Raw genomic sequence first — 14,313 nt, 5'->3', positions numbered from 1 at the left:
GATTTTTCAGCTAAATCTGTTTAAGGAATGGCATCGTTAGATTATTGAGTCTGGACTTGAGATTGGGGGACAGGTTTGAAATAATACACGTGATGGTGGCACTCCGTTTGCGCCATGTGGCGTTTCCTTGTCTTCATTCGTTTTCCTATTTGATGCTTTTTTTTAAAAGGACTCTTTCAGGGCCTGGAGAGATGGTTCAACTCTAAAGAGTACTTGCTGATCGTGCAGAAGACCCACGTTCAGGTCCCAGCACCCACATGGCAGCTCCCAACCATTTATAACTCCAGTTTCAGGAGCTTCAACCACTCTTTTGTCACCTCCGTGGGCACCAGGTGCACACATCATGCTCATACATACATACATGTAGGCAAATGCTCATACACATAAATAGAAATCTTAAAAACTTTTATAAAAAAAATTAGAGTGACTCTTCAGGGTTCCTGCTGAGCCCGAGTGTAGCCTGTCCTCTGTGCAGGTAATGAGCTAGCATGCCAGGGGGGCACGGGGTTTCGTCCCTTTACCCCTGCCTACATGGCAGAGGGAATCTCTGTTCATTTTATCTAAAGCCATGTTGTGCAGTTGGAAGCCGTGAACCTTGCTGATGGATATGTTGACTGGCTTCTCAACGTGGTAAGCGTGGAGGATGCGTGATGACTGCCACCAATCCATCTTTAGGTACATACCTGACAGAGGCGAAACGGATCGAGGACAGGTTAAAGCTTCAACGCTGGTGCTCATGGCAGTGTGTGTGACATTCACAAGGCTGAAACAGCTGCCTGCCCATCGTCTGGTGAAGGGATGCACAGGGCGTGGTGTGTACATACAAGGGCATGTTATTCTACTCTAGGGGAGGAGGTAGCCTACATAAGTCCGCTCTGGAAGAAACTCGAACAAGTGTGTTCTGTGAGAGAGGTGAGATCTAAAGGGGTCCATCTTGTAATGGCTTTCACATCGGGGAAATATTCACGATGGGCGAGTCCAGAGAGGAAGGTAGGTGTAGCTAGAGGCTGGGCTTGAACAGAAGAGGGGAGGGCAAGCATTGTTAGTGTAGGGAAAACATTCTAGAATTAGATATCAGCGATGGGTGCATACGTCTGTGAACGTACTAAAAGCACGCCCTCTCAACAGTAGACTTTAAAAGGGTAAATTGAGGGTATGTGGATAATATCTCAATAAAATTCCGTTTAGAAATACCCACTGACTGCGTCCCAGGATCCCTGCCAGTTTCTGACAACGCACCAGATAGCTTCTGCCTTGACAAGGCTTACAGCCTTGGTGAGATAAAGAACAGCTACTGCCCATTGTGCGCCTGCAGGGAGTGTTAGACCCTGGAAGGAGAGGAAGAAAGTGCAGTTAGCTGCAGAGCACTGCTGGTATAGATAGAACCCCGGCAGGCTGTGGCTCTGGCACAGTCCGGCTTTTGTGGGAGCTGGCACACGGGTGTGTACCAGACACACTGTGGACATTGGTAGGGAAAGGATCAACATGGCCTCCCTGTGGTGCATCCTGAAGCCTGTGTGAGATGATCCTGCGAGAAGAGTGTGGAGCCCATTGTTCTACCTCTTTGCCTTGGGGCTTCCTTGTGCTTCTCTGTAGCTCAGGTGGGGGAGTCTAATCCACTGTCTTCTGGTTGCTGGTTTTCAGGAAGCCCCTTCAGTGTGAAAAAAGGTGCACTCTCCCTTTGGGATTAAATAACCTGAGGTGACGATGACTTGATTGTGGGCACTTCCCCTCCCCCTCTCTTCCTCCCTCTCTTCCTCCCTCCTTGCTCCTTATCTTTCTTCCCCTCTTCCGTGTGTGTGTGTGTGTGTGTGTGTGTGTGTGTGTGTGTGTGTGTGTGTGTGTGTGTGTCTGTCTGTCTGTCTGTCTGTCTGTCTGTCTGTCTTCCGACTGGGTCTCACCGTGAGCAGTCCTGGCTGACTTACAGCTGTATGTAGACCAGGCTGGCCTCAGAGTCAAGAGATCCCCTGCCTCTGGAGTTCTAGAATTAAAGTTGTTTTTTTTTTTTTCCTCGTTGTTCTAGGAGAAACTGAGGTTTGGGGGACCCGGTGGGTTTTCTTTTTGTTTGTTTGTTTGTTTTTTTTAAGCAATAATATGCTCAAAGCTGACAAATCTCAATCTCTCTCTCAAAAAAAAAAAAAAAGGAAAAAATTCTGCCTCCCCCTCCTTCATTAAAATGACAATAATTTCCCCACTGTGATTTGAATGTGATTTGATGTCCATAGAGATAATCTGCCCAGCTCATCTCTGATGTTCACAACTGAGGTAGAGAGCCTGGCTCTCCAGCTCAGAATCCTCATAGAAAAGTAATTTAATTTTCAGTGTAGTAAGCGGGAAGAACGAGGCAATATAGATTAAAGGGGTTTTCAGAGTGGTTTAATTCCGAAGGCATGGGCTTGCAGGGGCTTTCAGAGGCCCCGTTATTCTCCACAATGGTCCGAGTTTGCAGATGGGTCCCTGGGATTCACAGGCAGCATCCTGGTCCTCTGACTGAAGTGGAAACCCAAGAAACAGTTCCTGATAACCAAGAGGCAAAGACATCTCCCACACCCAGGCAACACTGGGAGATCACCAGAGAGTGTAGAGTTTTGAAAGCTGTTTTCATAGAAACTGGCTATTTGTGCTGGAGAAAAACCTTGTATGGGAGACAGAGAGAAAGATTTAAAAAACATCAAGCCCAGCACATCCATAACCGTAGCCTGATTCCCTTATAGGGCCCTGAGGAACTGGAGAGAATGCTTTGGATTTATTTTTGTTTCCCCTGGGCTGACACCATCTAGTATGCACCACGGTACCCTGTTTTGGGTTTGGAAGAAGCTCAGGCACGCGATAAATCTTGAAGCTTTTTACTATTTTTCTCTTCTCTCATTTTCTTTTTCTTTTCTTTTTTTTTTTAAACACACACACACACAACTTTTCTTCTTTGTTAAAAGAAAAACTACAAACGTGTGTATTGATTCCTGCCGTCAGATCTTAACTGCCTTGGCTGTAATACCTTGCTTACATCTGCCAGGTTTTTGTGCAGTGTTGCAACATCTCCTTAATCCAGTGAGCATAAATAGAACATTTCAGTCATATTTGGCTACCAGCAACTTCACAGATAAGCATGCTAAGACCTTGTTGAAAGAGACTGTATGTGATTGTGCGCGATACCATCAGCCCAGAGCCCAGAGCCCAAATGAAAAACTTTTGTTCTTGGTGAAATTTGTTGATAGAGATATTTCAAATAAATGACTTGGGAGAACTCAATATTTTAAAACAAGTGTAGGTTATATAACAGCCAGGAGCCCAGGCCACCCAATGCTCAGAGGCCCTCAGGGTCCATCTTAGAATACTTCCTCAGGGAGATAGATTAGCATGTTACATGCCATTTCCTATACCGCCCTTCCTTTCAACTTCCCTCTCCTTTCCTTCAGTTTTCTTGAGACAGGCTTTCATTATATACAGCCTTGACTGACTGGAACGTCCTGTGTCTGTCAGGTTGTCCTTGAACTCACAGAGATCCACCTGCTTCTATCTCCCAACTACTGAGATTAAAGGCAAGGGCTACCACCACCTGCCTTCCACCTTATCTTTTCAAACAGAGTCTCACTGAATGCAGAGCTCATAACTGCGTAGGTCAGCTAGCTAGTAATAGCGAAGGATCCACCCATCTTTCCCACCTTCCCAGTAGTAGGCTCACCGACATACGAGATCTCACACCTCTTTCATGTAGGAGCTGGAGGTCTTTACCTACAGAACCATCTCTCCAGGCCTCTGATGCTTTTTGAAGCATAGGACTCTCCCATCCCCTCAGTAGTCGGCCAGATAGGAGTCAGTGATGTATGAATGGCTTTCATTCTGGGAGCCCTTAAAAGGGATGGAGAAGAGATTTCTCTTTTGGGCAACAGGCAGCGTTATCCTTGTACTGAAGTGGGTGGATATGTGTATAGGGGGAAGGCAGGTGTCTCCATCTCCCACATTTTCTCTTCAAATTCCCTTTTTGGTTTGTTTCCATCGTTTAATGGGGGGAGGCATTATACATTGCATGATGAAACCCTTTGCATGTGATGCGGACCCTTCATGAATGGGGGGTAGAGTACAGCCAGTGTTGCCTGTGTCGGCCCCACCACCTTGCAGTTTGTGGAGCTGACTAGCAAGAATCCAAGAGATCATCTTGATCTTGTCTTGTTTGGGCTGCAAAGATGGAAAGGCAAAGGCTGGAGAGACAAGAGGTTTGACAAAGAGTGTCTGTTGTCTGCTAGGATACCTGGAGGGAAAACCGCATGTCCTGCTCCTCCCGGTTCAGTTGATGCATATGCCTGGTCAACACATACCTTCTAGCTAGATGATTCTTGAGAAGGCATGGCTCCTTGGTGTTCCTTCTCCTTCCCCCACAGAGACTCCAAATCAACCAAAATGGCCCCTTGTCTCGCATCCTCTGCGAGCCTGCATCCCTAGGAAACCTGCAGCAGGGAAAGTGTTAACCAGTACTGCTAGTTCTCGGTTGTTTTTAAAATCGCTTCTTTGAAATCCTTGGCTTTTATTAGTATATTTACTTTATGGCATACATAAAGATCTGTATTAAAAAATAAATTGTGTTGTAAAAGCATTGGGTAATGTTTATTAATATTGACTAGTCAGAGAGCCACGAACTATATTGCTAGAAGGATAATTTGTAGTAATACCAGCTATGCATGTGAAGCTTGTCAAATGACTATCTAATCTCCACATTTTTAAAAAGAAGCGGTTGAAAGGATAATTTCCCTTCTGTTTTGAGGAAATGAAAGGGACCCATGCCTAGCTGAGGCTGGAACTGTCCTTTCTCCCCGCCCTACCCCCACCCCGGCTCAAGCATGTTCTCCAATGCCAGGCAGGTGCACGGGACTGCAGGGCAGTGGCCAGGTGTCTCCCTCTATCTTAGAGCAGCTAGAGACCACCTCGCTAGAAATCCCGTGTCACCGTCTGCTTGAGTCTCCGTTGAAGGCAGAGATGGAACCATGATTCTTGTCCTTAAGCTTGGAGTTCTGAGGAACATAGAAACAGCTTAGTCTTGAGTGATGTATATAGCACAGTGGCACCGGGAATGACTAATGACCCCGCCTGGAATATGACACTGCTGGTGACATTAAGAAACATTCTCTAGGAAGATCTAATGTCACCCTTAGAAGGTAGGGAACATTCATCAAGTGTCCTTGGGCCCCGTGCAAAGCTTGCTTTGGTTTAGGGTTCAGGTCCTAGTGCTTACTGTTGGAAGGTTTTCTTTCCCATGAAGATCCATGCAGAAGGCTGACATGCTGGTGCATGCCGTAATCTCAGCATTCAAGAGGCTGAGGCAGGGGGATCATGAGTGTGAAGCCAACCTGAGCTAGAGTGAGGTCTAGGTGAGTCAGGGGTTACATAAGTAGACCCATACCTTGTGTCAAAAACAAAAACAAACCAAGGAAGTGGACAGGCACCAAACCTGCAGAAAATGCAGGAGGCTGGGCTGAGTGGTATAGATAACCACCGTTTCCCTGGCAGTTGGCTTTGGAGAGGACATCTCTGATAGGCTCATCTTCGTGCCAGCACTTCCTCAGAATACCGTTGGCTGGTTAACCTTTGACCTGTCATGTGAAATAAGGGTCTGTGAGCCTCAGACTTGGGACTTTAAAAAAAAATTCACAACAATCTTAAGGAAAGTGAAAAAGCCCAAGATTGAAGTCTTTTTCCTCTCTCAGCTTAGCTACTGTTTAGAAAGGTGAGTGAGCCCAGCCAGGTTTTACAGCCATTCTGGGAGCCTATTTCTTTTGGTGCTGGAAGCTTTGGCCTAGTTCATGTTGTCCCCACAGGGAGAGGTTGGCTGGGAGTCAGTGTTTGTTGACAGAGAGGCCCAGCAGGTTTGCATGGGGCTAGCTTCCCTCTGTAAGTAGAGGGCCTTTGAGAGGGTTGTTGCTCACATGGGCTTCAGGCTTTGGAGGACGCATTTAGAGCTGGGTCTGGATGTCATTCATGTATACTTCTTGAGGCTGTCTTAGAATCACCAAATGGGTCAAATCCTGTCAACTTGACATAACCCAGAATCCCCTGGGAAGAAAGTCTCCATGGGGGATTGTCTCCATTGGGTTGGCCGGTGTGCGTGTCTGTAGATATATGACCAGCTGCTTCCAGCTCCTCATGCTGTGACTTCTCTGCTATGATGAACTTGAACCTGGAATTGTGAGCAGATATAAACTACGTTCTCCCACTAATATGCTTTTTCACCAGAGTAACCAAGATAAAACTAGGACACACGGCTGTGAGATTAGAAGGCCCTAGCTGGGGTTCTGGGTTGCAGACCTGTCACCCTCTCTGCCGAGGAGGCTGAGACTGTAGGAAGACAGGGAGAGTTTAAGGCAGCGTGGTAACCTAGGGAGATCCTGTATCACAATGAAAACACCTAAAGAGGGTACATGCTCAAGGTTTTTAGTCCACCAAAGCAAACAGAGCAAAATTGCCAGTGTCAAGGGGCTGTCATAAGCAGTTCAGCCTCTGAGCAGGCCCTGAGTGAATTGAAGGACCATCTGGGCCTTATTGGCCTGGGCTGAGCTTTAGTTCAGAAGATATATCAGTTAACTGAGAATGGGTAAAACATTGTCCAGTGTCTGGTTGTACATTCTCTTCCAGTGGCCTGTCCTAGTTCCCTTATGGCATGGTTCCCTGTTCTGATCTCTTCTCCCCCCAAACTCACGGGTCACACTATTTCAGCTTCCTCTTAGCAGAGTGAGGGAGTGAAGTCCCTGGGCAAGTGGAACTGAGAGCTTTTCTCTTAACCTTTCTTGCTTGTGGGTAAGTCCCATCTTTGCCCTTTATCCCTATACAAAACACAAGAAGGAATAAGGCCTCGAGCTCCCTCATCCCCCCAATCCAGAGGCCAGAGCCTCTAGGTTTTTTTTTTTTTTTTTTGTTTGTTTTTTTGTCTTTTTCTCGATGATGCTGTGAAGCCCCTCCTCATCCTGAAGTGGACTACTTCTGAAGAGGGCAAGCATGCAGGGCTCTCTTTAAGATTAGGGGGACTGAGGTAGGGAAGACAGGGTGGGTCACTCCTTGATAACACACATGTTCTTGTGCTGTCCCTTTTGAGCTGGGTTGATGGAAGCCTATTCTGGATTCATGAGGTTGGTCTGAAGCTCAATGTTTATCGTTCCAGAAAACTACCATAGGCCTTTCTTGTATGGATGTCCGGAGACACGAGATAAGGTTTGGTTCTGGAATGGAGGCTGCCTATGTAGCTGTTGTATTCAGATTATTTCTAGGATAAACAGAATATACCTATACCTGCTTTTCCTAGGGGCTTCTTTGGCCTTGGACAGTGCCTTTAAAATGGGTCTTAGGAAGCAAAGGCAAGGTAGGCATAGCATCTGTCATTGAACATCAGTACTTGAAACCAGATGGGATCTTCGTGATTCGAAGATTCAGTGAGCACAGACATGTCCCAGTGACACCGTGGCCAGAGTGGTTTTATTAGCGAGAGCTGCTGCAAGGGAGAGAGTGGTGAGAGAAAATGAGTCCTCCTCTTGTGTTGCTCAAAGGTTCAGATTTGTTAAGATAAAGTTCCACATAGTGATTCTCTTTCTTGGGGAAATGGGTAGAAATGGTCAATTTAACTTCTTTATCTTCTTGGGTATGAGTGAACTTCTGTTCCCTGCGCAGCGCGTGAAGTCAGGTCAGGTTTTGTCTGAGATGGATGGAGCCACTCTAGAGTCAGATGACTTTCAAAATGGCGGCCACCAGTCTGGCTTCCTCCTGGAGAACACGTGTGGGAATCCCATCATCAAGGGAGGCAGTGCCTTATGAAAAGACAGGCCAGACCTGGGGAGATGTTGAGCTGGGAAGAAGGTGAGATTAGCATTTTGGTTTAAATCTATGTAGAATGTAGTGACAGTGGGTAAAGAGAGGTGGCCTAGCACAAAGGTGTTATTTTGCTTTTGGTGGGATTGTGTTTCTGCAGGGGCCCCCCTGAAGACTGTGCCAGAGTCCGCTGCTTGCTGGGTCTGTAGAATGTACTCATTTCCTCTCTGCCACTTATGCTTTCTTGGAATTGAGAGATCTTCTTCCTTGCTTGTGTAGACAGTAAATTTTCTAAAACGAGCAAACTCGTTCAGGGCTCTGTTGATGTCCCAGGCAGGCCCATGAGGTTGTCCCCTCTTCCTGTCTTCAACTTTGTCTGCTTTGTCAGGCTCTCCCTGCCAACGAAGCATGACCTTTGTCCTTGCTACATGTGGACTCACACGGATGCCATGCTGGGTCTCTGGGAACCTGTGTGGGGCACTGAGTTAGTAGGTCAGTTTCAGGACAGTGTGCTCCCCCTGAGAATTGGGTAAGACAGAACACACATGCCATTGAAGACTAGAAGACTCACGGTTACTGAAACAGTTCAGAGGAAAGGCTCCCGATAACTTCTAGAAGGTTCTTTTGCTGAAAGAGAAAAAAAAAAGGCCTTCTGGATTAGAAGGGATTAAAGCTAACAGATTGCTGGGCTGGTTCTAGAGTTTTGTTCGTTGTATCATAGCCTATGACCTGGGCCTCATAGTATATTACAATAGGCAGCAGCAAGCAGATCTGTGGTCCAGGAAAATAATTGTCCCTTTCAGGAACTCCTTGGAGCCCAAGTCAAAAAGGATATGGTTGAGACTTCTGAATAATTAAACTTATCTTCACCTACAATTTTAGTTACTAAGATAGATCATCTTACAAGTGAGAACAAATTTGATAGCTGTCCGTGGTAGTGCACACTTTTGATCCCAGCACTTGAGAAGCAGAGGCAGGCAGATCTTTGAGAGCTCAAGGCCAGCCTGCTTTATAGATCAAGTTTCAGGCCCATCATTCCTTCATAAAGACATCCCCTCTCAAAAATGTAAAATATAATTCAAGTGGTTATGACAACACGAGTTGGTCAAGGTCTTTAAACCAGCCAGGGCTGGGTCAGGGTGAGAGTCTGGGTCTCATATCTGTGTGCTTGGCCTTCCTCTTGGTGCCAATGAAATACCTGTGCAGGAAACAGGCTGGAATCTGTCACCTTTCACACAGAGCCAGTCTGGCTGGCAACTGGAAGAAAAGCCACTTTCAGCAATTGCTGAGCAAATCTTCTTCTATCCAGGGAAAAAGGCAATGCCGTTACTTAAGAGTGTTTATCCGGGTAAGAGACTTGATCTGGAACTCTGGAGGAGGAATTGAGTGTAGGCTGGCGGGGATACTCCTCAGACCTGAAGACTGACCATCCACAGTCCTTTGGAAAAACAAATCCATATGGGCTCTCCTATGCTCCCAGGGATGCCCCCCCACCCCGGAAGCTAACAAATCCTAAATGATTAAAAGGGTGAAAATCAGCTGGACCCCATTCCTAATCAACCTTCAGGAAAGCACCTGGGAAACCACCCTTGGAAAGTCTTTGTGTTCTGTAGATATCTCTTCGAAAGGCAAATACTTGTCATGCCCAGGCAAGGGACAGGAGTGTCCCCCTTTCACCCCCACCCCCGCTGTGGTGTGTGTGTGTGTGTGTGTGATGCCTGGGTACCTATTTAAAAACACACTTTGCCCCAAACACTATTCGGACATGCCCCAGTGCCCTGACATTGTGAAATATAATCAGAGTAAAGAATGTTCAGTTAAAATGTTCTGTACTCTTTCTCAATTTGGATAGATCAGCCACAGCCAAGAGTGAGATAACGCATGGGGGATGGGTGGGGCGCCCTAGAGTGTTGTGGGAGACCGTGTGTGTTTATGTGTTTGTGCTTGAGAAATCATTTGTCTTTGGCAAGGGGGAAGAGGAAGGCAGCAAACAGAACAATGTGATTGAGAAAGAGTTCTGCAAAGAACGGCCTGTGATCCCTATCGGGAAGCTGCACACATGGCGCCGGGTGCTGTCCTCATGCTATGGTGGCCCGTTGCTTGGCGCGCCATGCTCGGCATGCTACAGAGGCACCCCTTGGGGGGCGGGGAGGCACGGAATGATCTTGGCATAGTGCTGGGATCTGTAAGTTGGTAGCAGTGTGTGGTTGGGTGTCATTTGTGATGTTGGCACTGCCACTTCGAGTACGTACTATCGTCCGGTTTTCTCATGTAGCCAGTACCAGCTCGGCAGCCCACCATGGTTTTATAGCAAACCGTCATTCTGCCCAGCAATAATCTAGGCTCCCAGAGAGCCCTGTGTCGCCCACCTGCCCCACTGCCCTCGGATCCTGTCTCTGTCTGCCCCTCTCTGCCCTGCTCCTTAGTGACAGGGAAGAAACAGACTGGGGTAGGTGTTGTAGGTGGATCCTGGATCAAGCAGTGGCCACTGGGGCTTGAGGATAGGAGAGTCAGCATTTGGGGCCAGCTCACATAAGTAGCTCAGAGCGCCCCTACCCCCACCCTGCTCAGCTCCCTACTTGCTGGTCCACTCACTCGGTTCCTTGAAAATGACCAGCTCCATGGTAAAAGGTCTAAGCAGAAACAGCCCAGCAGGGACTTAGGATAAAAGGTAGCATTGTCCCAGAGCTTTGGACCAGTTGTTGCCATGGTAATGACATGCCACTTCATAGGATCTTAACGATGGTAACGAGATGACACGTATGGAAGAACCGTGGTAGGATAAAGGAACTTGTTCTAGATTGAAGTTATCTGATGTTTTTGCAGTTCTTCTGTCTGGTGGGGGGTTGGAGGTAGGTCACGGCTACTCGAAGAGCATCTAGCTACTGAGAGAGAGAAGTGTGCTTGCCCATAGAATTTGTTCCTTCTTAGACTCATTTGGAAAGACCCAGCCCTGGGCCTTGGAGATGGAGAGAAAGATGACATCAGTGCAGCCTTCCGAGTCTAGCAGATGGCAGGAGCCTGAGTCTGGCACAGCCCCATGAGGGGCGGGAGAGGGCATGAGTTAGTGCTGCCTGGAGGTAAACAAAGGCCAGAAGGGCTTCATTCATGATATGTACTAGTTTGACAGTGAGCCCTCTGTTTGGCTGCCCCAGATGCTGAGACCTTTTTTTCTTCTGCACTCAGATCCGAGTCTGAGTACCAGTGTTAAAGCAATGAGGAGTGCCCTGCACTTTTAGGAATGTATACAGCAATCCACGGACACCGGGCACATGGGACTGTCCCAGAATCAGGAACAGGATCAGCGTTACCAGTCCCTCCCACCCCTCACCACCTCCTCCTTTCCCCCCTGGGGATTGCTCTGAAAGCCTGTCGGCCTGTGGGGGGATGGGCTGTCCTCTGTCCAGTCGGTGTCAACCTGTCCTCTCCCTTTCCCCACAGGAAGCTGCACAGTGGGATGAAGACATACGGATGCGAACTCTGCGGAAAACGGTTCCTGGATAGTTTGCGACTGAGAATGCATTTATTGGCTCATTCAGGTAGGTGAGGGCTCCTTCAGCGGCCCCACATTGGTACAAACAACCACCTCCTGCCATTTTCACCCTCAACTCAGAGCTGGCCCTGCTCTGGTTGTCTTCACTGCCAACCGGGGCTTTGGTCCACCATGTCCCTCGGATCCTCCTTTCAGTTCCATGGAGCAGAGAAGCCACCCTGAGAGCGTGCCCACCGGAGGAACCGAGCTGTGTGCTCTCCCCTGGGGTTCCCAGGCCGTTACTGGGACCCATGCCCTGTGCCTGCGATCTACCTCCTGAAGTAGACTGCAGTTTCATTAGCAGAAACAGTTGTGGAATTAGGTTCTCGCTGTCTAATGAATCTGACTATTGGGTTCAAATTATACAAGAGCCTTTAATTAAATAGATATAGAAAGGTTGGAACTCAAAGCTAGTTATAGCGTGCTGTCTTTTGCAAGTTAATTTTATCCAATTCTAGTGGGGTTGACTATATGGCTGCCAGTAATTTTGCTCATGTTTGGGCAAAGCTGTTCTGCCCCAAAGCTATGTAAAGAGAGAGAAGCCCTTGACATCCTGTGTGCCTGGTGTTCTGGGTACAGGGAAGGATCCTGTAGTCCTGATGCTGCAGGCTTTTAGCCGAGGGTGCAGCCTGCCTTCTGTGGCACCAGTGACTCCCCTCTCAGGCCTTCTCCTTCTAGTAGCTTCATCTTTAAACTTTGCACTGGTGTTTTAGGGGAGAGGCGGTCTGTCTTCTTTGGTCTTGCTCTCTTTACGTAGGTGACCTCTGATAACTGCCCCTGCTTCAGCCTTTCATATTGCCTCGAGCAACATGTCCTCTGGGATTTTAACACGTGATTCAAGGCCCCCTCTTGCTTGACACTAAGTTGACACTAACCATGAAACTGTGGGCAAATTGAGCCCGTCTCTTTATCTGTCAGTGCAAATGAGGTGTTGCCTCTACATAGAGGTGATTTTTCTGGTTTGAGGATTAGATGAAAGGCTTTAGACACGAGTACTACACATCTCCATGCTCCCTGGTCTGCAGTGGTGATTCAGACATCGATGGGACGGTGACTACCTAGACTTCCTTCCCTGTTCCGCTGTCACCCCGAGGCATGCCTCCTCATCTCACCTCAAATACTTCCAGCCTGGTGGGCTGTCTGTGTACTATTCTTCCTCCGATCGGTTGTGTGGACGATGGTGTAAGTTCTCATCGGCAGCCTTGCGGTACCCCACTGTAACTTTGCTGCCTAGCTTGCTCACGTGGCTTCACCGACTCAGCGCTTACTGGGTAGCGCTTTGGTTCTGTTGTCTCCTCCTGCCTTCGAGGCAGAACCCTTCTCCCACCTTTCCAGGTTTTCCCAGACCCTTTTCAAAAACAAGACCACCTTAGCCAGTTCCCCATTTTCAATCAGAGGTAACCATGCCCTCCTCTGACACCCATTCCTGTAGCTGATGCTTTAAGCACAGTCTTTCTTCCGTGTGTTACTGTTATTTCTGGCCTTGCCTGAACTCCTCCCCTCTTGAGAGGCAGGACAATGCGGTGGAAGAAACTTGGGTACCTACTTCCCGATGAGGCAGCTTGGCCTTTCTGAGCCTCAGCCTCCTTGTTTGTAAAGCAGGGATGTTTAAGTCGAACCCTGAGAACTTAACTTGTAAAGGCTCATACAACCTTTATGCCGCCATGCTCACAGTGTGGCGGGTGCTTGGTAAGTATATTCTCCCTTCTTTCTCCTTGACAGACAGTAAACTGCCAGGGCACAGGATCAGGCCAGTGTTACGTCTAACACATTGCCTGGCATCAGCAAATGCTTACATGAGCTAATGAGTACAGCCTAGGCATTTGATGAGCAACCTGAGGACTCTAAGGTCCTGTTTGCCCTCACCTGCAGCAGAAATCCTTTCATGTCTGAGGGGCTTGATGGAAGGGGGACACACTAGACCTCCTAGCCCTCTTCCAGGCGGTAGGAGCAAGTATGACTTGGCTACCAGCTCTGCTGGGAACCCATGTCTACAATATTGGGGTGTGTGGCTGCGATGTGCTGAGAGCTACTGAACTCTTTCTTCTAGGTGGGTTTGCTGTCCCCAGTTCTGACAAGATAGTGACTTTGCATCACTTTGCTGCAAACTAGCAGGTCCCCAAAGGGGCACCCACTTTGGTCCTATCTACGTCACCACTCCAGAGTCTCACGGTCTTTATGCTTCACACGCTTTAGGAAGTATTTTCCTAGTTTTCCGTTTCAGTACTGATGTACTGGCCATGGAAGACTGACTCTATATACTATGTGGTTGGTCCCTCTGAAACCCATCTGCCACTGCCCTTGTGAAGGAGAGTTTGGTTACCATTTTGTTTTAATTCACCCTCGCACACAGCTACGCAGCTCAGAGCCTGCAGAGTCTGAGCCTTTCCTGTCTGCTTTTTTGTCCTTTGTTTTTTTGCCTTCAGACCCCTCACTCCTGTACAGGTGTATCTTGATGTCCAAGTAGCACCAAAGGCCAGGGAGGCTAGACCACTTCCTGTCCTCTGCCCCCCGCAGAGACCTGAACCTGCTTCAGGTTAGGGTCTGGATCTGAGGGGTTCCTGATTGTCTAGCAACCACTACCCCTGTAGCAGATCAGAGAACTCTGTCGCATTAGAAGATAGAATCCCAGCACTAGGGAAGTAGAGGCAAAGGGCTCAGGAATTCAAGGCCAGCCTGGGCTATGTGACACCCTGCTTTAAAAAAAAAAAACAAAAGGGAACCTACATTTATTTATTTACATAGTTAGTTAGTCAGTTAGTTATTGAGACATACCCTGGCTGGTCTGGAACATACCATAGACAGCCTAGGTTAGGTTTTTGGGGTTTTTGTTGTTGTTGTTGTTGTTTTTGTTTTGTTTTGTTTGTTTTTTGTTTTTGGCTTCTCTGGTTTGAAGTCTTTGTGTTAGGAAGTGACAGTGAGGCCCACCTCAGGATTTATACCACAGACCCATTTTATAGACGGTAAAGGGTTGGAGCTGGGAAGATAAATGG

General features: G+C 47.8%; 1 protein-coding gene across 2 annotated transcripts in view; it reads left to right on the top strand.

Annotated features, from left to right (window-relative positions):
• Zbtb16 (zinc finger and BTB domain containing 16) overlaps positions 1-14,313 on the top strand; it is a 179,530-nt gene that overhangs the window by 81,760 nt on the left and 83,457 nt on the right. For both annotated transcript variants that reach the window (XM_032909267.1, XM_032909268.1), the window contains exon 3: positions 11,230-11,327. In XM_032909267.1, the coding sequence (XP_032765158.1) occupies positions 11,230-11,327 (98 nt within the window). The remainder of the gene's footprint in view (positions 1-11,229; positions 11,328-14,313) is intronic.

The sequence above is a fragment of the Rattus rattus genome, chromosome 8 (genome assembly GCF_011064425.1).
Source record: "Rattus rattus isolate New Zealand chromosome 8, Rrattus_CSIRO_v1, whole genome shotgun sequence".
Taxonomy (NCBI): Eukaryota; Metazoa; Chordata; class Mammalia; order Rodentia; family Muridae; genus Rattus; species Rattus rattus.
The sequence above is the reverse complement of the archived record's forward strand: the minus strand, read 5'-3'. Positions and strand labels throughout refer to the sequence as shown.